Raw genomic sequence first — 24,921 nt, forward strand, 5'->3', positions numbered from 1 at the left:
CTTCCTGTGGGGGCAGGAGGCAGAAGCCTGGTCCTGCTGACAGCCAAGCTCCCCCTCCCCCGCTTCTTCCCCCAGCGTGCTGCCTTCCTGCGCCTCCTCCTCTCCTTCCAGCTGACTGCCCTTGCGAGGGGGAGGAGGAGAGGGAGGTGGAGCAGAGCTGCAGTGTGCTTGCTGCTCCGGGGGGGAGAAAGAGAAGAGGTGGGGACGGACAGGGCACTAGAGAAAGGGGTGGAATCAGGCATATCCCCTCCAGCCCCATGTGGTGAGCCGCTCATGGCAGGGGGCTGGGAGCGCCCCCATAAGCCAAGCATCCCAGCCCTCTGCCCTGATCTCTGACCACCCCCCCACAGACCCAGCACTCTGCCCTGACCCCTGAACCCCCCCCACAGACCCATCCCTCTGCCTTGACCCCAGAAACTCACACCACACACCCATCCCTCTGCCCTGACCCCTGAACCCCCCCCCACACACAGCCCATTGCCCTGACCCCTGCAGCCCCCCACAGCCCTCTGCCCGGACCCCTGCACCCCCTCACACACACCCATCCCTCTGCTCTGACCCTGGCACCCCCCCACAAACCCAGCCCTGACTTCTGCTCCCCCCACAAATACCTAGCCATCCCACACCCTGACTCCTGCACCCCCACACACACTTCCAGCTCCCATTCTGACTCCTGCACTCCCCACACATACCCAGCCCCCCCACACCCCATGCCCTGACTCCTGAACCCCCCCATATCCCCACCCCCATCCTGAGCACCAAACGGGAGCTCCTACACCCCCCTCACATACACATACCCACCTGCACCCCTGGTCTGGGGTCCCGGCCACTGGCCCTGCTCAGCCCACAGCCGGTCTGGGGTCCCGGCTGGCTGCCCCTTACCAGCCGGGGTCCCGCAGGCCCCACTCAGCCTGCTGCCGAACTAGGTGAACGGAATCCCAGGCTGACAGCGGGCTAAGTGGGCCGGCGGCGTAAGATCAGCATTTTAATTTAATTTTAAATTAAGCTTCTTAAACATTTTGAAACCTTGTTTACTTTTCATACAACAATAGTTTAGTTATATAATATAGACTTATAGCGAGATACCTTCTAAAAATGTTAAAATGTATTACCGGCACGCAAAACCTTAAGTTACAGTGAATAAGTGAAGACTCGGCACACCACTTCTGAAAGGTTGCCAACCTCTGGTATAGACACAGTAGGATTTGTGTTGGTTGATCCTTTTGCATAACTTCAAGACAGGCTGTGAAACAATGAAAATTTAACAGGTATGTTCAAGTAGATTGGGCTAATAAACATCCAAACATTAAAACACCACTGTCTCCTTGTCATGGGCGGTCAATTAGCAAATCAGCAATTAGCAAAGGGCCCCAACAGACAGCAGCGTGTAACTTCCAGTGACCACAACTGGAGTTTTATTTCACAAGAAAAATGCCACACTTACTAAGACAAAGGACAAGATCAATATGGCAAAAACAAGGGATCTGAAGCCCAGCAGATTTGTGTTTTATTTATAGCTGAGGCAATCAGTAAAGGCCTTAGAGTCATTGATTTTGCAATAAAGGTGAAACAAAGCCTGTAAAAGATTCTGTGGCACATAACAAACACTGGGGCCATACAGGCGGAGATGATAACAGAAAGCAAAAGATGCACAACACGAATAGTGAGCAACAACGTTAAATGGATGCAATAACAGACTGCTATTAAAAAGTGTTCCACCAATAACCTTCATTACATCTAGTGGCTTGAGAACATTGCAAGGACTAGTGTAACATTTCCAAAAATGCTTAAGTGACTTAGGCTCCTAAGTCCCATTGAATAAGGGTCTGCTTTTTAAAGGTATTTAGAAACCTAAAATGCAAGTAGGAATTTTCAAAAACACCCAGGTGTCTAGCTCCCAAATACCACTAGACATCTATCTGCACCTAAAAACCTTTAAAAATCTGGCCCAAAGTGCCTAAAATAACTTTTGAAAATAGGCCTTAGGCTCCTCAGTCACATTTGAAAATGCTACCCCTGCCTCTCGAAGGAGTCTCCTTTCTATGTCATGTCATTATGGTTTTTCCTGACAAGAAGATCATTGGCCTTCTCTTCCATGACATTCTGTCTAAAGCCTTTGATGTTAGAATACATAAATGAAGAAGTCAGAGGGTAACTGCGTTTATAGGTATTCACACAATTAAACGGCTCCGACCCCATTATTAGTAATTCCAAATCTGCTGATAATACGCAGCTAGAATGGCAATTGCTAAGCCTTTCTGGAGGTGCACAGATTATTATGAAATTTGATTTTTTTTTACCTCTTTAAAAGCTTTAGAAGGAAAAATTATTTATATTGCAGTGACGTACAATAATGAATGCCAACTGCACCCAAAGCTGTGTTTCCCTTCTCCTTAGTGAATACAGGCAAGGAACAAAGAGCAATGAGGTAACAAGTGCAAGGGGCTGTTGGGTGCATACCCTCTTTGATGCCACCATTAGATCATTTGCTTTTTTTTTTGGTTTGCTTCATTTTGGGGGACTCTGGTTATCACAAGTCTTTTGCTTAATTGGAGACCTTCTACAATATTATGGCCATGCTAGCTAACCTTTGCAACAAAGCAAAAGATAAAAGTTACTCCATGCATATACTGGATATGTATTTGTGATATTATGCATGTGAACACACACAAATATATATCTGTATACACACACATCCATATGCCCATATTTACCTACACATGTATGTCAAATTCAATCCAAATAATTCCTGAATGAAACACTGGGCCAGGTCTCAGCTGGTGTAATTTATCATAACTCCCCTGAAATCAAAGCATACTTTGAGTTACACCAAAGGTCTTGCTGAACCACTTGACCTAGATAGAGCTATGCCAACTTACACCATCTGAGAGCGGTCTCATTATAGTTAATCTTTCTTAACTGGGCGATGGCTTGTGAACCCAGTTTAGTGCTGGCAAATATTTTATATGTTCTCAAACTGGTTACGGAATCTGAAAAACATTGAGATAAATGCCAATCAGAATGTGCTAATTTAAACAATATCTCCTCTAGGAAACGGACTTTAGTCAGGGGGATTTTTCACAAAGATTACATCCTCCATCCTTCTTTTGAAGATCTATCACAGTGCATTAAAACATGCGTTCCAGATCCTCATAGGGATTTAGGTCCCTAGCTCCCACTAAAGTGAAGCACTCAGAAGGAAATTAGAATGCTTGGAGGGATAGTGTAAAGGCAAATCCTTCTCTTCACAGGGGCTGGACTTGGTCTAGATAACCAAAGAGCTCTTTGTCAGTCCTGGCATACATAACACTAATGCTGTTCAGAGTGCACCATGAAAACAAAGGATCTTCTCAAAAAGGAATCCTGGAATTATTTTCCAGAAGCTGTGAACAATCCCAAGGATGCTAAAGAGTGCAGAGCCAGGCAAATATGCAGCTCCTAGAAAGACTGATTAAAGCTGCTGATTGTACCATTTTGCCAGATTTTTAACTAAGATCTGCAGGCAATCACAGCATTAGTTAAAATAGACCTCTCCCCAACCAAGAGGCTTCCAAATAGAAAACTGCAAATCGTGAAATCCCAGCAGTTGAGCCAGGCTTGTAGTAATTTACCTTGGGTTGGCACCATTCTCTGACAGGACATTGACCATCTCTGGCAAGCTGGAACATGCAGCCTGTGAGAGAGAAAACTGACAGCACTGGGTAAAGGATAAAGATGAGTCCAAAACTAAAGCATCAGACAAAAACCTAACAGCAGCCTACTTATCAGCAATAACCCTAAAGAGCAGCTTCCTACCAAACAAACAGTACACACCACAACCATTTGTACCATCTTACAAAGGAGCCTGTTCTCCCATTCGCAGACCCAGGTCACTCCCATTGAGGTTTATATGAATTACAGGCACCCAAACTTCATCCAGCCATGGGCCACACTGGCCATTTGCAAGAAGCCTGAGGGGTGCAGCTTGTCTGAGATGAAGCTACCCTCATCTATGAGATGAAGCTGTAGCCATGACAGAGAACAGGACAGGTCCACACAAGCAGTACTCCATCTGCCTTGCTGCTTGGATCATGACAGAGCACAGCATGCTCAGACCAGTAGGTTATCTGCAGATTGCACCTAGGCACTGAAGAAAAAGGCAACAGGGGACCATGCTTTGGAACTCCATGAACCACACTGCATTAGAAGGGTATGTTCTTGTGAGCAAGCTCTTACAACATGGAGAAGTATGGCCATCATAATTGTGATGATTTAGACGTACACCTCCAGCATACAAGCCTCCATCTGTATAATGTCATTCATATACACAGCACTGGAAAACAAAGGGTCAGATCACTAAATGGGACCTGTCAGGTACTATGGACTTTCAGACGTGAACAAGGAAGTTACTCATCACTGGGACTACTCTGTAAGTGCCCTTTCTGGAAGCAAAGTGAGGGATATTGTAAACTTAAAAAAACCCTCAGGTCAAAAGAACAAAGAAGAATGGTTTAGAAACCTCTCATTTTCAGAAGAAAACACTTTTTTGATTGTTAAAGGAGCTACAAAATGTCTCTCTAATCAGAATAACCACAGGATTGTACACTAATGCCCTGTACCCCTTTAACCTCCTGCTATCCAGTTCTGGACCACTGCTATAGAATATTGCACTGCTGTTGGGAGAGGAAAGCCTGCAGTATTTTTAAATGCTTTATAGACAAATGTATTCCTATTAAAAACTGTCTTAAGCCAAACAATTATTTAGACTGCAAATGCTCTGGGGCAAACATTGTCTCTTACTATGTGCTCAATCTCAGTAGGAGCCCGTAGATGCTACTATAATACAAAGAATAAATAAGAATATCATCATTTTGCTTTAAGTGGCAGTTGAGACACAAAAGGAGCCAGAATTTCCCATTAGAGTCAGTTTGTGTGTGCACCTGAACTCTACTGCTTGAAATTAAGTGACAAGAGAGAGAGAGCAAGTTACATGGACAAGACCATGTGGGACATAATCATGTAACAGGAGGTATCTTGACTCAATTAATTATTGTGCAATTCAGCTGTAATTCTATACAGCTCTACCATTCTGAAATGCCACCAGTCACTTATTTTTCTCCCATCTGATACGTTACCCATTTTTGTTTACAGCTGTTGAACTTTAATCAATCAAATTCATTACATCTGAAATCTCTCAATTAGAAACTGAGAATGAAATTGGCAAAAGTTGCAAAGTTAAATAAGACCCACTGTTTTAATAATTAAGTAAACTTCTGAACAGTACTGCAGGTAAAATGAAAGGCTGCAACTAAAAGTAACTTAGGGCTGGTCTATACTGAAAAATCCACACCCATGGATGATGTAGTTAAGCTGATCTAACCCATGGTGTGGAAGGTGTTAGTCTGACAGAAGAATTCTTCCACTGACCAGCTACTGCCTCTTGGGGAGGTGGATTAACTACTGTGATGGAAGAACCCCTCCCATTGCTGTAGTGAATGTCTACACTGAAGCACTGCAGCTGTGCTGGTGTAGCGTTTTAAGTATAGACATAGCCTCAGAGTTACGCAGCATGCTGTTGTCTAGATATTGCAACCTACATGGTGACTTAAGATCAACCCACTGTTCTGATATTATCCTCAGAAGAGATAGTATAAACTGCTCTCTATAAACATGGCTCAATTGAGTGGGCTACTGAGCAGCTAATATGAACTTAGACCATAAACTCTTTGGAGGAAGGACTGTCTTTTAGTTCTGTTTTGTACAGCCCCTAGCACAAAGGGGTCCTGGTTCATGACTAGAGCTCCTAGGCATTATGGTAAATCAAATAATAAATAAGGCTGCAAGTCTGTCACATAGATCACAGAAGTCACAGATTCTGTGATTTTCTGGCACCTCTGTGACTTCTGCAGCAGCCGGTGTGGCTGGAGCACTCTTGGGCCACCGCGAATCAATGGAACAGCCTATTCCCCCCACACGCTTGAACTAATTCATCTTTTCTGTATAGCACAGAACTAGGAGCTAAAAATCTCATTCCACTGTGTTTGAGAAAGTCCAGTTACTGTCAAACTCCTGTCCCCATCACAGGCATTCCAGTTCATCAATGCTTTCTCTTAAACTGCTCACACTTGATGTACAGACAATGGTAACATTTCTCTCTTGTTTATTTACCTTTCTGTTGAGATGCTGTTGCCTTACTGGATTGCTCTGTCTTGTCCCAGAGTCCAGCTGCAGCTACTGCCCAGTTCTAGAGTCCATCTCTGAGAATGAGCTCGGCATCCCTTCCTGGGTAACTCCATGAAAAAGTTGTGAGCCGAGTATCAAAGAGGGGGGTACCACCCAGGATTTCTGCCTGATCCTAACCCATTCAGGAAATGGTTTAATGTCTATGGGTCTGATATTCAAAAACGCTGAGCTCTCCCTGACTCACTCAACCCATATGTCAGTACCAACCTACAGGTAAGTCAGTAAGTACTCAGCCACTATGTGTCTATTCACAAGCATGTCTTTGCAAGTCGCCAGGTACCTGTTTTCATAGATTTTTAAGGCCAGCAGCACCATTATGATCACCTAGTCTGCTACATAACACAGGCCACAGAGCCCAGTCAGTAATTTTTGCATCAAGCCCATAATATCAGTTTGAGCTAGAGCATCTCTTTTAAGAAGAAATCAAAACACATCTTAAAAGACTGCCAGTTCATCTTGCATGGTTAAAGAGTTGTGGGTTAACCAATCTTTCCCTCTCCCTAGTTTCCTCTCTTGCTTTTTTAATATTGTGACTAATAGCGGAGTAGGCAGTGGGCCAACACAGGGAGTGGCAATCACATAACTGAGAGCAGATTTTGGCCTAATTCCTTCTGAAGTTGCCAATACAGCTCCTGTTGTTGGTCAGCAGCCAGAGGATCTATAGAAGCAATGAGGCTGCATTTTTCTTTAGTCTCTCAATCAGAGAAGAAGCAAACAGATGATGGTCATATGCAGACCCATTCCCAAATAGCTACATCACCAGATATTATTTGCTTTCATCAGGTGAAAACAGGGAAAATAAGGAAATTCAATACTTTACACATTTTTAGTACACTGAAATAGAAGCTAGAAGCTATAATACTTGCCCTTCAAAGGTAAGATTATCCTGGATTTGCAATACTATGTCAGATAAGATAATGTTTATCTCTACAGTTTCTGACCCTACCCTTCAAAAAGAGAATGAAGCCTGTATAAAAAAGCTGTGAAGATGGAAAAATGCAGTCAAACATCAACTGGTGGGATAGAATTCTCAGCCTCAATACAGTACTCTGGGACCCAGGGGTATATACAGCCAGCTCAGCAAGGCTACTGCTTGGTATTGGAGTGCGGTAATGGACATAACCTGCTGGCTCCAGGGTATTTGGAGCCATTGGATTCCTGCTGCATACAGATCTAGTAGCCAATTCTGGTTCACGACCCCATTTATTTATTTTTTTGGTGCCTTTCACAATTTCAATTCAATGAAATTTTATTTGCATGTTAATTTATACATATGCTGTAAAAGAGTAAGAGAGACAAATACCCACTGGTATCTGTCAGGAGTGGGTACAGCCCACCAACAACAGGATTTCACACTGCATCTAGGGTGGGAGCCCTTGTGTCCATTTGTCACTATAGTCCATTCGTGATCTGGTGGCAGATTGCTACATATTATGATGCCTTCCACAGTCCCATGTAGACACATACCAAGTCTTGCACCAGCAGCACATAACCCAAGTCAGGGCACAGAATTTAGACATAGAAAACTGGAGTGTTTGTTAAAAAGTTAATGAAATTAGCCCATCTGCAGAAAATCCTACCACAGAAAATGTATGAAAAAATAATTATGTAATGCACAAGAGATCACTGCATGCAGTGCGCTGAGCACCACTGAGTGAAACATGGAATTGTGCCTACAACAAAACTACAATTTCAGGATGCAGATTTGGAAACCATGACCTCGCTGTTGCTGGTTCTGTCAGTATCATTACTATGAATGAGAAGAAAACCTCATGGTATCAGCTTGGATTAAGGACTTCATTTCCTCAAAAGAGCTCACCGAAAGAACACCAACAAAATCTGACAAAGTCTGGGTAAGGATTATCAGGTGTGTGGGGCACTAGGTTTTGGGAGACATAAGTGCAATTTCCTGCTTCACCACAGACCTCCTGTGTGACGCTAGCCGAGTGACTTCACCTCTCTTCCCCTCGGTTCCCCACCTGTACAATGGGATAACATCCCTGCCCTGCCCCCCAGGGGGATTGTGCAGAGAAAGTCATTACAAAGATTTTGAAGGCTTTGAAATCTACTAATGACAAACGCTATATATGAGGTAGGTAATTATTGATTATTATTTTCAGAAATAGCTCAGAACTGAAAAGTTAGCCAAATGTATGGTCTAAAACACACATACATTTATATAAGGCAGTAAATGGTAGCAAGAAATACCACTTTGCAGCATGCTAAACTCAGAAGACTTTTATTAGTATTGTTAACATTCAGATAAGTAAACCCATGTAACGGCTACAGGCATGCATTGTATCTCACCATAATCAGGGAAGAAACTCATGAAGTGCACAATAACAGCATGTGCAGCTGAAAACCTAACACAAAGTGGCACAATATATACGCTGAAGTGACCAGCAACTCTAAACTTCACAGGGTTACTGCACCAGAGTAGTGTTGTAGAACAGATATTCAATTCTAAAGTACTTGTGCCCATTTAGGACCTGGCTGGAAGTCCAATTAAATCAGTGGGACTCTTTTTTTGGATGGGCTTTGGATCAGGTCCAGTAGAGGCATGGTTTGATTAAACAAGAGAGGTCTTGATACTATCAACCACTTATTCACACATCGCTGCCTGAGGCTAGCAGTGTATGTTATGCTGCCTTCAGAGTACTGACTTTTTCTCAGTCATTCACTTTTCCACGAAGATAAATCCTCTAAATCATTTCAGTCAGTTCAATTTATATCACAAGAATTTCACAAAATACGAAAACAAGAAATTACCTTGTCACATCTAATGAGCAAACGAAGCAAAAAGCACACGTGGGCTGTAACATCACGTTCCACTCCCTGGCACTGAAAAGCTAATGAGAGCAAGAGCAGCAGCAGCAATTTAAAGAGACTAATTTTTGTCAATAACAAAAACTGCATAATGCAACAAAGCAAGAAACGCTTTCACTTATGAAAGCTAGCGTGCATGCTAGGGAGAAAACAAAGCTGCAGAAGGCTTAACAGGCACAGTTATATTTGGAAAACAATTCCATTTTACAGTATAATTCAGAATGCTGCCTCTCATTTATAAGCGATTGCTAAATAAAAATGAACCAAAACTTAATATACCAGATGTACCTGGAGAGCAAACCATTCAGTCTCTTTGTATCGATTGTTACAATTAAAGGAAGTCTGAGAACTGTAAGACTGCTTATTTGGTAAACAGCATTGCACATCACAGAAATAGGTACCGTATAAGAGGAAGATGTCAAACAACTTATTGAAGGGTTATATGCTATCTACTTTGATCACTTAGGTGCGCTGCTCTGATCCAGGACAATTACCCTGAAATAAAAAAAATTAGATTAAACAAAAAATACGTTTTTCTTGCATATGCAGTTCATAAGCAATGATGGGAATGAGATTCTAAAGCACTATCTCTAGTTTCAGAGTGCTGGAACAAAAGGTACACCTAGCACATGCAGTAAAAGAAGAATGCGCAAATTCTCTCACTTTTGACTCACGTGCCAATTTGGTTTGCATAGGCACTACCTCAGGCCCAGATCCTCAGAGGTATTTAGGCACCTAACTCTTGAAGGGAGTTGAAATCAATGAGTTAGGCCCCTAAACACTGTTGAGATTCTTGGCCTTAGGGCAGAATTTAACATAAACCTCCAAACTGTGCTAGGTTTTGAGCCCATTTATTTTGCTCCCTAGGCCAAACATGAGGTTAAGAAACTTCTTTATCTTTCAACAGTATTAGCTAAAGTATAGTGGAGCACATATTTGTGATACCACCAGAACCACTGATTTTCACACATACAAATATCTAATAGAGGTTTACCTGAATGGAGAAGGCCAAGGCAGCCGCTGCCATAAACTGGGTTTTGGATCCTCAGGATTTGTAACTAGAAAGGAAGTAAACCAGTACAGAAGCAATAAGAACACACCCATCCTACCACCACAATACTTCATTAGGAAAGCTTTGTGGTTTTTTGTCAGCATGTAAAAAAGCTGCAGAGATTGCTGCTACAAATCCCTTAAATGGGTCCATTAAGCTGGCTGTATTCAGAAACCAGCAGCTATCTGTTACTGTGCTTTTAAAAGGTACCTTCTCTGCAGAACCATTTGCTGGGGAAAACATTCCTGGCAGCACTGAACAAGTCAGGGGCTGATTCTGCCACCCTAACTCCTGCAGGAGTAGTCCCATTGAAATTGTATTAGACTGTTAACACACATGTAAAGTTAGAATTTAACCCTTTCATTTCCAGATTCGTGTGTTTACATATATTGCCAACATTTTCAAAACTGACTAGTTATTTGGGAAACTCCAATTTTTGGGTCCTCAACTTGAAAGCGCAGCATTCACTCTCCAAACATCAGGCTCCTTTAAGTCATCTTATGCTAAGCACTCAGAATCACAAGTCACTTCTGAAAGTCAAGGACAATAACCTTAAGACTGCACTAGCCTGTTTTTGCAGTGAGACCCTAGGATTCTACCATGTTTGTTTATACAATAACAAATGCAAACCTACCAACTTCCCCCATTTTAAATGAAGTTCCCTTAACAGATAAAGAATGAAAACACCAGGAAAGAGTTACTGTCTAATCTGACATTACTCACTAGTTGTAAAATTCTAGGGAATCTTTTTTAACTGTTTCCAATAAAGATCTAGATTTATGGAGGATTATACTCAAATGCAATTGCCTAAGACAGCCAGAGTACAGGGATGCTCCCTGTCACTACCATTCCTACCCGCTTCTCTCATTTATGCAGTTCCTTGTATCCTGGCTGAGGATCAGCTGGACTAATGATTATGTGGTTGCTTCTCAACAACCAAACTCAAATCCAGGAACTTTGATTGGCTAAGGAGTATTATTAGTCACACTGTTTAACTAGCAGAAGCTCCACTGGAGTAAAACCCCAATTGTTTTTTATTTTAAAATTAGCTCTTGAATTTTAGAACCTAATTCGTTCTTCCCATATTGACTGACTGGCAGGCCTGTGGTTACTGGGGGAGGGTAACACCAACAGCTACAGTGCCTCAGCTGCCATGCTGTCACCACATGGTAAAAGGTAGCTGTTTCCTCCTAATCTAAAGAGCTTACATAAGACAGTGTGGATAGTACAAGCCAGTCAGCAGCAGCAGAAGGTGCCACAAGCACCACTCAATGGAAGGCCACTCACTATGCCTTTAAGAGGCATATAAAGCAAAGGAAGCTCCTTTGATCTGACTCCTTCCCCTGATGAAGAAAGTAAGTATGTCCTCCTTATCAACTCCTCTCCTCCCCTACCTCTAACTCAGGAGTCGGGCAACCTTTCAGAAGTGGCGTGCCAAGTCTGGATTTATTCATTCTAATTTAAGGTTTTGCGTGCCAGTCATACATTTAGAAGGTCTCTTTCTATAAGTCTATAACATAACTAAACTATTGTTCTATGTAAAGTAAATAAGGTTTTTAAAATGTTTAAGAAGTTTAATTTAAAATAAAATTAAAATACAGAGCCCCCTGGACTGAAAGTCAGCTCGTGTGCCGCCTTCGGCACCCATGCCATAGGTTGCCTACCCCAGCACTAACTAGTAGGAGAGAAGAAAGGAGAAGGAGCAGGCTAGGGGACTGATGGATTAGGGTATATCTATACCATGATAAAATCCCATGGCACTGTGTCTTTGAGCATGGGTCAGCTGACTCAGACTGTGGGGCTAAAAATTGCAGTGTAGATGTTAGGGTCTCAGAGCCAGGGCTCCAGCCCAAGCGTCTAGGGAACAATTTTATAGCCCCGTGAGTTCGAGTCAGCTCTCCTAGGCCAGCCAAAGGTGTTTTATTCTAGTATAGCCAATCCCTCTGGGACATGGTAGTATTAGTGTGGAAGTCACATGTTCAACCCCAACTCACACAAATAGTAACTGAAAGCCTTTATAATGTGAAGGCCTTAATGTGCCTTAGCAGATTAAATGGGATATGGACACTGTAAGATCACAGTTCCTCCAAAACACATTGATAGCTCAGTGTGGGAAGCTGCACTCTCACTACCCACATGTAAGCAGTTCTTTAACTCAAGAGAGCAATGGGCTGTCAGGCTAACTACCTTTGATCAACGCTGGAAAAAATCAAAGCTTAATAATAAAATAGGATTTTACTCCAAAGCAGCTTCCTCTGTTCTAAAAACTTGGGGCAGAACTGGAATCAGTGTTCTCCAAAGGGCAAATAAATCAGTAAGAGAACAATAGCTAACAGCCTTGTTCAGTGCAAGATATTTATTACTAATAAACTCATGGCTGCCAGGATAATAAACAAGTCATTGCCAAGCACAGTATATTATAGCTTTACAGATTAAGAAAGACCTTCAGTATTCCCTGCACAGCTTTCGGTCTCTCTGCTTTCTGCCCTGGTGCCACTTTTCTCTATTCCACTCTTCATTTCATCAGTTTCTTGATCTTTAAGGTTTGTTGCCCTTCAGTGACAGAGATTTGTATTTCAAGTCACAATTTTATATTTTATTTGAGGGAAGTTGAATAAAAACCATTAATATATAAGTCCTTGAAACAACTAAGCATCTGCTTTTTGCTCTTGTCCTCTGCTGTGTTGAGCCAGGAGAACAGTTTGCAGTTGTGCATTACATTTACCATCAGACTCCAGTGATCCTCCACTCTCTCTGCTGAGGATCAGGAATTATCACTTAAGTCAGATGTGTACTACAGCAGCAGGCAGCGGCAGGTAGACACCATACAGTATTTGACTTTGGTTTCTCTCAGCAGATGCCTGAAACCTTAGATATTATACAGGAGCAATCCAAAGCCCATGGGCTTTGGATCAGGCCCTCTATCTAAATGACATATCTGAAGTAACCCTACCTGCACCCCTATCAATTTCTTTCCTTTCCATCAGGATATTTGGACTGTGTGAGCAGAGAAATTTTGATGCCAAACAAATTAATATGCATCCACATGGGACTGTGTGCGTGCCTTTGACACCAAAATGGAGTTGTATTGTAGGAGTGACTATTACACTTAATAGTTGATAAGGAGGGGGCGGAATCTTCTGAGAACTGCTTACAACTATCACAGCATGTGCTAGGCTCTGGTCACTGGTGCTAACAAGGGGGAAAAGATTATTTGAGGCACACATAAAGTCTTTTTTAAACTATATTTCTAAGACATTTGCCATTTTCATAATTATTTCCCAAGTTGTACTGACAAATGATTGCCTTCATCAGAACACTCTGTTTATAAGATCCCTTAATCTAAAGAACTTTCATGGCTCTTCTCTTTTTATATATATTCTTCTTTTCTATTTTTTCAAACTCTAGTAATGTGGCAGGTCACCTCCAGATTTTAGAAAGACGATCCATGCCCTTTCACAGCTACTGGCAACTTTTACTTTCCACCTACGAGAGACTACCTTAATAACACAGTCCCTTCTCTCTAGGTCTAGTAGTGAGAGTCCCAAATCCTGATATCTCCTGCTAAGTTCTTTACGGCATTGCTGCCATCAGAATGACAATCTGCTTTCTAGAGGGCCCAGCAAAGGCTCATGCACAAAATAAAAGTACAATATACTTATGAATGAAATATCCATTATCTCCTAACCTGACAAGGCATTCCCGAGGTTCTCCTTGGACTTCATAATCCTCCGGAATTGGATGGAGAATTTTTTCTAAGAGATCATCAAGAGTAGAATGAGCCCTATTGAATGACAGATTAAAAAGGAGACTGTCAAGCTAAATACTTTATGTTTTGAACAAACAATTTCTTTACTGGAATTACCCAAGATTACTAAAACTGAAAGAACATTTACTTTAAATATCTAATTTATTTTTCACCATTCATGGTATTTACTTCTTGTTTCGCATATCTGGTGAAATAGGCCTGGCAGCTTTACCGTCATTTATAGTCAGTTTCACTTTCAGGTTCTCATCCACCAACACAAAGTTGCAGTGTTTCAGATGTTAAGCATTTATATCCCCCTTGAGGCCCAGTATAAAGGGCCCTTAATTTAAATGAGAATCAAGTCCTGAATGATTGTTATCAAACATTACAATGGTGGAATCATACGTGGAGCAGGAATTATTTAAATCAGGTGTGTACTCCAGAAATAAACAGTGGTCAGAAGTAATGATCTGGATAATGGAGGGGGACAACTTGCTACCTGCACAGAATCTGCTATAACACAGTAGCATTCTCTGAAATGCTTCTAGTTCCAGACACAGGGCCAAGAGACAAGCAGAACTGCAGGGTCTCAATGCATGGATGAAACAATAGTGTAGGGAGGAGGTTTATTAGGAACTGAGGAAACTTTTGGGAAAGGAGGCGCCTATACACAAAGGATGGGTTCCACCTAAACCAAAATGGACCAGATTGCTGGCATGTAAAATGTAAAAGGCTGTAGAGATTTTTTAAACTAAGGGTTGGGGGAAAGCCAACAGGAATGGAGGAGCACAAAATTCGGGCAGACATCCATTAGGGATTAATTTATTAAAGGGGGATCTCTATACCCTCATAAAGGGGATAGGAAAGAAGTTGGTAAAATACAGGTAGGAGGAAGTGAGCAATAGTCAAATGTAAAACAGTCCCATTTAAATATAACACACGAAGGCAAGCAACAGAAGATTGATGCAACCCCATGTTCCAGATATCTCTGAACCTCAGACCGCCAGAAGATGGGATTAGACGACAGCATTGAAGGAGAGTATCACTCAAAATTGCCCTTTTCTGTTCATTCCCTCTGAAGCATCTGACACTGCCCACTTCTCAGAGATGGGATAATGGGCTAGATGGACCATTAGTCTGACCCAATATGGCCATTCTTATTAACATATTGAACTGTACTTTAATACATTGCCTCCCGAGATCTAAAGTGCTTTGGAAACAGCCTCCTTACTCTTCTCTTTTAGTACCTTTCTGTTTCTTCTGCTAGATTCAATATCTCTTTAGTTGATAAGTTGTGATCTCTCTCTCCCTTATTCTCAGTTTCTTCTTCCTCCTCTTTTTCTTCTGGATTAATTTGAGTGAGAACTATTTGCATAAACAGAGTGACTTTTAATGTCAAAGATATAAGTGAAGTGGTTAAAGAAATTAAAATGTATTTGTACATCCTACTGTGCTTCAGAAACTTTTATTTGCCGATTTCTTTAGCATCCTGCCCCAAATCATCTGATTTTCAATTAAATAAGTCCATTGTGGATCTATTTTTAGAAATGGCCAGTAGCAAGACCCAGATAAGTACTGAAATCTACCACCTTTCTATATTCACAGGAGCAAACATATTGCTGCATGCTCAAATGGAAAATGCATGAGGAAATAAATCTTTAATCTTTCCCCCCTGCCCTTCTACATATGGCAGAAAATCAAAAGGAAACCTGTAGATGGTTGGCTTTGTTGCCCTATTTAGCAGAATCCAACAATATTTATTTCTCCCTCGACTCATCTTAGTAAATTTTGTTCTCTGTAGCATACGAATTAATTCACAGCCACCTTCTGCTAAGCTATGATAAGCAGAAAGCAGCAGGCTGTCACTAGAATGGAATCTGTAATAGCAATACTTTATGCAAATACAAAAACCCATTCTGACTGACCAGCAAGCAACACAGGATGCTGCATTCCTCACCATCAAAGAACAAGATACCCCCGTGTATGAACACTCACAGTGGCTTCTTTACTCCAGGTAACTATTTTAAATGGGTAAAGATCTCACACAACTTCTAGGGCAATACAAACAAGTGCCAGTATCATCCTCGAGTACTGTTTTTAGCCTCTATACAGAGTAACTCATGTTTCTGACTTGCTTTCACCTGCTTTCCCCCTTTTCCTTCTGCCTTCCTAATAACAAATGCAGAGCCCATTCATTAAATTTTAGGTTTTCTATTCACCTAGTGACTTGGGCTGCACATATGAAACATGACTCCCATCTATTATCATTCTGGGTTTCAATGGCATAGGAAATTCAGCATTGTGTCCTTTGGTCTCTTAAAACAGAATGCAAACCACATGATATTGGAGCTCTGCAATTATGGCCAAACAGCTGCAATTTTCTTGAAGTATGAGATCAGAGAGTTATAAGAAATGTGAAAGGGTAATCTAAATACAAAACAAACTGCCACATCATTAGGATGCACCCTTGGAGAAAACATGGGGCACTCTTTACTGATTTGCTCTCGGATTGACAACTTGATATCTCTTTTGCTGCAAAACCTGAGCCAGCTGTTCATTATCCCTCCTTTCTGGGTTACAGCGCCTATCTTAGATGAAAACTGTAGTGTCATGATTCAAGTAAAATTACATTCAAAGAGCACAACCCTGCAGCCTCTCTCCACACAAGACTCTCACAGACTTCAGTGAGAGCGCTGCGGACAGACAGATTGCGACAATGGGAAAGACCCTCTGCTACTGATTTGAAGGGTTCTGATTTAGAAAGATGATGCTCAGAGCCCAGTCTGGAAAGGGGGAAATATTTTCAAGTTCTTCCAAAAATCTCTGTGTCAGGATGGCAACCACAGATTCAAAAAAGCCAGCAAATAAAAGTTTAGCATAACAGCTAAACATATCAGTAGTCATTCATTTTAGAAAGAGAACTGCTCTGGATCAACACAAAAGTTATTTGTAATTGCAATCTCAATCTCACTGCTGTCTACTATCGGCAACTAACCATTCTTTGGCATGCTGTGGGCATGGGATCCTTTCTCCTCAAAGTCCTGATAGGGAGCATCTTGCCGCTTTAAATTTTCTGTTGAAAAAAAGTAGCACTTCTTTCTTTACTGCTTCAGATATGGTTTCAAAATTCATTCCATGTTATTTGGGGCAGTGTGTTACTTTTTCTATTTACATGCAAGCTAAACAATATGTAATCTGAAACCGACTTTATATACATATTTATTTATTTAGCCAACCACTATGATCTAATAAATAGAAGACTCTTTTGAGGATGTATTTGCCCTTTGTTTGGGAATACAAAAACATTCAATTATAATTCTCAATTATCTGAATGTCAGAAGTGTGGGAGTGAGATGGAGGAGATCAAGGAAGTAATTTTGTACAACCAAGGGAATATTTGGGGGAAACAATGGAAAATTTTGCACTGTATTTTCTGTCTGGAGGTATGTGCAAATAGGGGAAAAAACATAAATAATTTAGGATGAGCTCTTCAATAATGCCTGAGGGATTTGGATACCCAGCTCCCATTAGTTTTAATGGAGAATAGGCATTCAAATCCCTTAGGAATCTTTGAAGATTTCAGCCTTACTTCACATGTGGAACTTATTTCAATGTTAAATTATAGCAACGCTCAGCAATTTGACTGCCATCCCCTGTCAGGATTACTGGTCACAACTGTTCTGTGATGTCTGTGAAACTGCCAGGTCAGGAGCCCCAAGGACCAATACATTATGAAGTTTGATGCCAATTATTTAAGTTGTTGACATCTAATTTTACTCATCTCTTGGCAACAGCTGGGTTGAGATCTCCCATATGGTCACCTATGCATTTTGTATTAGTGTATCATGCTGGGAAATTCTGATCATCCATAGGAGAATGACCCAGGATAAAAAATGTAATTGACAACCCCCAAAACATTTTGGTTTTAACGCTGCTTACCAATTTCATCAAGTAGCTCCTGGGCTGGTGGAGGCAGCTCATTAATAAAGTGGTCTGATACCTGGGAAAAATCTGGGCTCGAATCAGCTGGAAAAAAAATGTCTAATCAATTAATAGTGATGAATAACTATAATACAAGCTCTGATTACGACAACATCTAATAAATGTTCCCTGAGCTAATTTAAAGCTAGACATAAAGCTAGACTTGCAATTACAGGCCTAAATTTTGTGGATTGCAATTTGGAGCCAATAATTATTTGCACCTACAATTTAGGTCTATCACTGTAGGTGTCCAAATTCTTAACCTGCAGGTGCAAACAGGAAATCATTTGCAAGTGAAAAACTTCCCACTGTTCTCTGCCTCTGCAAAAGTAGAGATTTGGTTAAGGTCAGGTAGGAAACATGTTCCTTACAATAATGCAGCTGTGAGATTTCTTTAATAACCTGCTGTACCTTTCCGTAAGTCGCTCTGCTGAGTGGCAGGAAATGGGTTACGAGATTCTTTCCTGGCCTTTCTCAAAAGTGAAGAAGCACTGAATGACGACAAACCACTCTGTAAAAGACCATGTATAAATGAAGCATAGGCGTATGAACTGTTTTTCTGTGTTCTTCTCCTCTACTAAACCCAAGATGAGAGGAGGCAATAATCAATTAGCATAAAGTTCATCTGTTCTATTCTTCGTGCTGGCCCATAACCTCAGAAGCAGATCATGCACTCAGTGTGCAGCACAGAATACAAACAGGAAGACAAAGAGCAAATGCAGCAGCCACCCTTCAGATAAACATTGTGATGGGTCTCCTTAGCGTTCTACCAGTTCTTAATGATACTATCAGATTATCCCATTTTTGTCATCCCCTGAGACAAGCTGAACCCATTAGTCTAGGCTAAAGGATTGTGTATGTGTGTGTGTGCGCACATGTGTGCGTGCGCGCATGCAAATCCATAATTATAAAAGATAGTCGTGAAATGTCCCAGTAATATACACAAGGAGGAAAGTGTGTAACCACAGACAAGACCATGTTTTCAAAATGAAAATAGGGGCTTAGTACCGAAACTTCATTCCAGAGGGATTTTTCAGGAGAGTAAGTGACAGCAATGTAAATTTCTCTGCAGTGCAAGTCAAGACAGAATTGTGTATTTAACAAACTCCAGCTATCAGCCCTGCAAATCTAAAGAGGCAGTGCTGACCTGAAGACAGTTAATGTGGCTGCCAGTGTTCTGGATGAACAAACCGTAATTTAATCTTTAAATGGCAACCTCCCCAATGAATAACAATAAGAAAGGCGTTAAGGCAACTGTTTATATATAATCCTCTTGAATAGCAGTCAAACTAATGTTCTGGCACCAGAGTATTTTCAGCTCCAAAAAGATCAGTGGAAAACAATAAGGTTTCCTTGGAAATATGGTGTCTCTACACAGTGAAGATTTTTTGATGCAACAGAACTGATAATGTAATACCAATTCTATGCATGTAGTAAAAGGACAAATTAAACCTCTTAATATAATGGTTTTCTGAATGCTGTGAACATCCAAACTACCCTTATGCCTAGGATGCTTCAATTTGTAACTTGTTTCTTAAGAAACCATTCTTCTTTGCCTGCACATCCTTCCCCAACCCCATTTTAAGACACCCTTCCTAAGTGTAACTTGAATTTACAAATCTGAAAACTCCCACCTCTTTCTGAGCAAATGTAATTTTCACCCTCACCAAGACAAAGATCAAGGGATTTATACATCAGCTGCAAACTCTACAGTACTGATATATCTTTTGAGATACCATCTTCTACATGCACACAAGTCTTTCGATTGAGACCTTGGATTGAGAGCAGGAAGGGACTGATCTTAGTACCAAGAATTCCGTTTCATTCTTGATCAAACAAACTGCTCAATGCACTTCAGATCAAGCAAAAACAGCTAATTTCTAGGAGAGCTCAGATTCAATGTAGGATTATACTTCCCTCTTTGCATTTCTATATGCTGATCTGTGTGAGACATTGATGGGTGAGTTGCACTGAGGAGTGAGAGATTTCCTGCCTACCAATAAAATACCAAAAAATAAGAGATGAAACAAATTACTTTCTCAATTTTATCATGTTCTTCATAGCATACCAAGCCTATCTTGGGTTCACAAATGTTTGAAGATATTATCATACACAATTATACATACAAAGCATATTAACACTCTTATTAAAAATAGAAGATGACATCCTGAGCCCTGTGAAGTCAATAAGTTTTGTCATTGATTCCAAAAGAGCTGGGATTTAACCTAGAATCTTTACAAACTATATGACTCCATATAAGTATCACTTCTTGCAGTTATATTAAGGCATTTTGAAAATATATGAGAGGCAAAAGTTTGGAATTTAGCTGGCATAAAGGAAGTACAATTTCCTACACTTACAGGCTCAGTCAATCCAGAGAAGTAGGTTTCTGAAGAAAGGAAGGGGGGTTCTGAGTTCTTTCCCTTCTCACGGGCTGTAATGAAGCTACTAGACACTGTTAGGGAAGTCTCCTGAGTAGCCCAACAAGAGGTATCCAGAGGAATTTCATGGCAGTCTCTGCATTTCTTGATAGTTGATGACACTTTTTTCCCTGTGAAGAAAAGGCGAGAGAAAAGCTAGCATGTGGACTTTTCTTTGTATTTTGCTGTAACTAAGCTGCCATTGCATTTTAATATAAAGAAATCAGGCATGTAATTGCATGGTTAATTTACATATGTTGCTGCATACCAAAATTTGAAAAAAATCTTTGTGCACAATAGTTGCTCCCTACTCTGAAATTCAGTGGTATTATTGCTGATTGTGACTGAGATCTACAATTCATCAATGACAATGAGGACACCCATTCATGAATCTTTGACTACTCAACCGATAGACATACTGAGTTAAGGAATATGGAGCAAGGTAAAGCAACATGCTATTTTTTAAATAATATTTAAGCTCAATCAAAATGTAGTGGAAATCTTGACTCCTAGCCCCAAAGGGTTGAATTCTCTGATCCTCTCTGCTCCGCAGTTACCTGGGCTGAGTGGAGTGCTGACACTAGTTGGTGCATGACTCACTCTGGGTGTTTTACAAGTTATATCCTTATAAGAGTTCTCTCGCTCACATGAAATACTGGACAAATCCTGAATATCTGTCAATGATCTAGAGAATTGATAGTGAAAGAGAGTCAGATGGTTAGAAGATCTATTTATAACTGTTACCTCCTTATACAATTTGTGTTACCACATCATGCTACTTTCAGGTTCTAGAATGTTGTTTAGAATTGTTTAATCTTGTTTGGTTTTCTAGAGGGAAGTGAGAGACTCCTTATGACAACTGCATGAGGAGTTCTCAAAAGTCTACAGAATACCTAGTCCAGAGATCCAGAAAAGCTTAGAAAGAAAAAAGGATAACTAAGCTACCGACCTTGAGTTTCTTCTCAAAACCTCTTCCCTGCAATAATTCTGATCTACAAGGTGCTGAGTAGTAGGTTACCCTTCTACAAGAGAATGCTAACAAAACTGTCTCCATAGCTCAGGAAAAGATCTCAAGACTTAACGAACAAAAGAGACTTCAGTGGAACAGAGACTAGTTTGGCACTCTTGGTTCTTGCAGCTTTAGTTGTCCTCCAAGTGAATTACTTGGACGAAGTGAAACTTACACACATATAGTCTAAAGAGACTTTGATGTCTTCTTGAGGGCTTAAGTGCTTGCAGGACTAGGGCCAAACTGAGGAACCCAACATCCCCATAAGAACATAATAATGGCCGTACCAGGTCAGACCAAAAGTCCATCTAGCCCAGTATCTGTCTACCGACAGTGCCCAATGCCAGGTGCCCCAGAGGGAGTGAACCTAACAGGCAATGATCAAGTGATCTCTCTCCTGCCATCCATCTCCATCCTCTGACAAAAAGAGGCTAGGAACACCATTTCTTACCCATCCTGGCTAATAGCCATTTATGGATTTAACCACCAGGAATTTATCAAGTTCTCTTTTAAATCCCCACCAGCTATACTCTGAAGTTTCCCCTTAAGACTGTGCTTTAATAGGCTTTGTTGTTCAGAAGGGAAATTTCAGCTGTGGATCATTGTCTCAGAAGTTACATGTGACTTTCACCCATATTTTTTTTTCAAGAAGTTCGCTTTTCTATTTAAAATCAAAGTCCATAAGTCCATTCTGCCAAGTGTTCCTGTCCTACCAAAATAATAGGTTAAAAACCTCCATCACATTATTTGGGATATATATTTGTGAAAGGTATTTAACTGGAAACTAATGATTTAAAGTTATTTTGTTTGAATCTTCAATTTAATATGTGCAGCAGGAACAGTGATTCCCTAATACTTTCACTTGTATGCACAACACCCAATTGACATTCTCTTTCATTAATTTAATTACTCATGAATATAAAAATACTTAGAAATAAGCTAACGTCTACTGCAGATGTTTGATTTTTTTGTATCTACCCGCCCTGCTTATCATGATGAAATATCTCTACAGTTTATATGGCATCCTGTTTTTGAATTTCTGAATTTTTGAATCTGAACATCACATTTTCTTACTTTATATAAACAGAAAAATCTTATAATGGTAATTGTTGATCTGCTGCAGTTTCACTATGAAACAATATGTGTCCTTACATATCTTTCTCTTTGGACTCTTTCAGTGTCTCCTTAGATATCATTTCTTGTGATACTTCAGCACTGGAAAGAGAAAAAATTAAGAGCACATATTCATCTGTTTTCTTGGAAAACCATGAAAATAAACGTTAAAAAAAGCATAAAGGAAACTGAAGAAACTGAAAAAACTAGCTCTTTGGGGCTAGCGTGAAGCTCATCAAAATCAGAACTTGCTTAAAGTCTTAAAGCATAGGTATAGAGGAGTAGGAGAAAAGCTGATGTACACAGTAGATATGAATCTGTACTGTGTCTTACACAATCAACGTATGCATTATAAATGCCAGTCGTTTCAAAATAGAACTATTTGAAAATTAAATCAAAACTTGTATAAGACTTTTTGTTACTTCCTTTTCCCCATCTTTTCTATATTCTAAGCTCTTTAGGACTCTTTCTTATTACGTATATGTACAACACCTAGTGCAGTGGGGCCTTGATCTTGGCTGATGCCTCTATATATTATTGTGATATAAACAAATGAGAATAATGGAAACAAACACCCCATCTGACAGTTAAACATGGCTACAAGTCTCCAAACACTGAACTATTAACCACAGACAGGAGTCATGGACAAGTCTACTTCAAATTCTGCCTCCTCCCATCCAGAGGAAGAGAAGTGGACCTCCACAGAGGAGGCAGGGAAACCATCCCTGTGGCCTTGGTGCACCTCTGCACCCTGCTCTTTATCTCCCCTCCCACAGAAGCTGCGCTGCCACTGGCTGTTACATTCACTAGCTACACCCCATTCCTCCATGAAAGTGCAGAAGGGGACAGAAAGCTTCTTGAGTCATCCTTGAATAAGGCCCCTACTCAGCTTGAATCATTCCAAGTAACGGCCCAGCAGTGAGAAACGGTGTATACAAATGAGATATTGCATATGGACTTACCTCCCTGCGCCCCACATACCCACACATTAACTCTGCCTTATTTTGCACAGCTTTGTGGATTTTATGGGGTGTACTATAGTACAATCCTTTTGACCAGTGTGTCCTGTACAAGTCATGCTCTCTACTATGCAGCAAACTTGCCCAGCTAGTTACTGTGCAAAATGCAGTACTAATTCAGGTGGAGTGAGTCTCTGCCCGAGTTTACCTGCCCACTCCCCTCCCATACCCAGCTCCATCCGGGATGCGGATTAAAGAAAGGAATTGCTATCTGTGAATAGGGTCTGACTTGTTCATGGCAAGTCCAGTAAGAGATGAAGTACAACAGCAGGCCCTCAGGCAGCAAAGCCTTGGGAGCCACTGCAGTATTATTTGAAACTTAAATAAAAACAGCAATACAGTTCCAATTAAAAGCCAAGCTGTGGCTGTGCCTCTGTTTGTAATTTATCAAGTGGTTACAGGTTGCAGAAGTTTCACATTTCAAATGTATTAAACCAAGTAAAAGAACATGAACCAACAAACCCCTGTCCATTGCGCTCGTCTATTGCATCCTCCCCCTACCACACACACCTCCTTCTATTTCAAATAGTGAGCTGTGGGTCAGGAGCCATGTCTCTCTTCAGGTTTCAACAGCATCTAGCACGACCACAATAACAAACAGTGCCACCTGAGCTGCAATGCTCAGGCACAACACATGGCAAGAGCTCTTGATCTTAATTACCTGGCATTAGTCTGTTTAAGATGGGGGCATTTCAGTATATGTACTACATCTAACATACATAGAATTATTTTTCCTCTTAATCATAACTCCCTCATTAAGCAAAGACAGGGATAGTAACACAGTAAAAGGTAAAACCTCAACCATCAGGCTTGTGAAAGCACTTCTAATATTTTCTGGCTAGAAAATACATAGATCACCATTTAAAAAAAACACCATGGACAGTTTATTTGAGCATTAGGTATTTCAGCAGCATTAATAAAGAGAGAGCATCTCCTGTACAACCTATTTTTTGTTTGAAGTGGCATAATAAGTCTTTCTACCTGGCTACAGGAGTATGGCTGACTTGATTCACTCCCACTTCGTTACTGCCAAGGCCTTTTACTGCTGCGTTGCCCATAAATATTTTCTCTCCTGAATACAAATAGCAAATGTTCCTTGTTATTGGGTTTTCAAATAAAAAAGTGAGACATAATTTACTGAACAGAAAATTACAACTTTATTATATTTTCAGTTCTTGTGACCTCTGTCTTGGTTGTTCTAAGAGAAAAATGCATTTTTAAAGATGTATTTTCATAAACATATTCCAGAAGCCAGCCATCCTGCCAATGGGGGATTGAAGATATTGAAACATTTACAAATGCTCATTGAATAAGGACTGACAAAAGAACAGACAGACATACAATACTTTTCTTTGCATTCCAGATATATTATTTCAGATTTAACAGGTCTCACCCCCAAGGGAAGTCTGGTAATCAGAATATTAGCGTAGATATAAAAACTCTAATTCAATTTCCATGTCTCTTGCTGGTACATTATGCGAAGCTGCTAACTCAGCAATAGGTACAAAAGAAATTGGTCACAACAGATTTCT

The 24,921-nt window shown here is 40.7% G+C and overlaps 1 protein-coding gene across 1 annotated transcript in view; it reads right to left on the bottom strand.

Annotated features, from left to right (window-relative positions):
• TEX14 (testis expressed 14, intercellular bridge forming factor) overlaps nucleotides 1-24,921 on the bottom strand; it is a 99,028-nt gene that overhangs the window by 17,547 nt on the left and 56,560 nt on the right. The window contains exons 21-32 of the mRNA XM_030536655.1: nucleotides 24,371-24,461; nucleotides 22,410-22,472; nucleotides 20,806-20,933; nucleotides 20,189-20,379; nucleotides 18,240-18,339; nucleotides 17,787-17,873; nucleotides 16,843-16,920; nucleotides 15,095-15,212; nucleotides 13,788-13,883; nucleotides 10,043-10,106; nucleotides 9,450-9,543; nucleotides 3,612-3,673 (exon numbers count right to left, since the gene is read on the bottom strand). Coding sequence (XP_030392515.1) covers nucleotides 10,094-10,106; nucleotides 13,788-13,883; nucleotides 15,095-15,212; nucleotides 16,843-16,920; nucleotides 17,787-17,873; nucleotides 18,240-18,339; nucleotides 20,189-20,379; nucleotides 20,806-20,933; nucleotides 22,410-22,472; nucleotides 24,371-24,461 — 965 coding nt within the window. The 3' untranslated portion in view covers nucleotides 3,612-3,673; nucleotides 9,450-9,543; nucleotides 10,043-10,093. The remainder of the gene's footprint in view (nucleotides 1-3,611; nucleotides 3,674-9,449; nucleotides 9,544-10,042; nucleotides 10,107-13,787; nucleotides 13,884-15,094; nucleotides 15,213-16,842; nucleotides 16,921-17,786; nucleotides 17,874-18,239; nucleotides 18,340-20,188; nucleotides 20,380-20,805; nucleotides 20,934-22,409; nucleotides 22,473-24,370; nucleotides 24,462-24,921) is intronic.

The sequence above is a fragment of the Gopherus evgoodei genome, chromosome 17 (assembly GCF_007399415.2).
Source record: "Gopherus evgoodei ecotype Sinaloan lineage chromosome 17, rGopEvg1_v1.p, whole genome shotgun sequence".
Taxonomy (NCBI): Eukaryota; Metazoa; Chordata; order Testudines; family Testudinidae; genus Gopherus; species Gopherus evgoodei.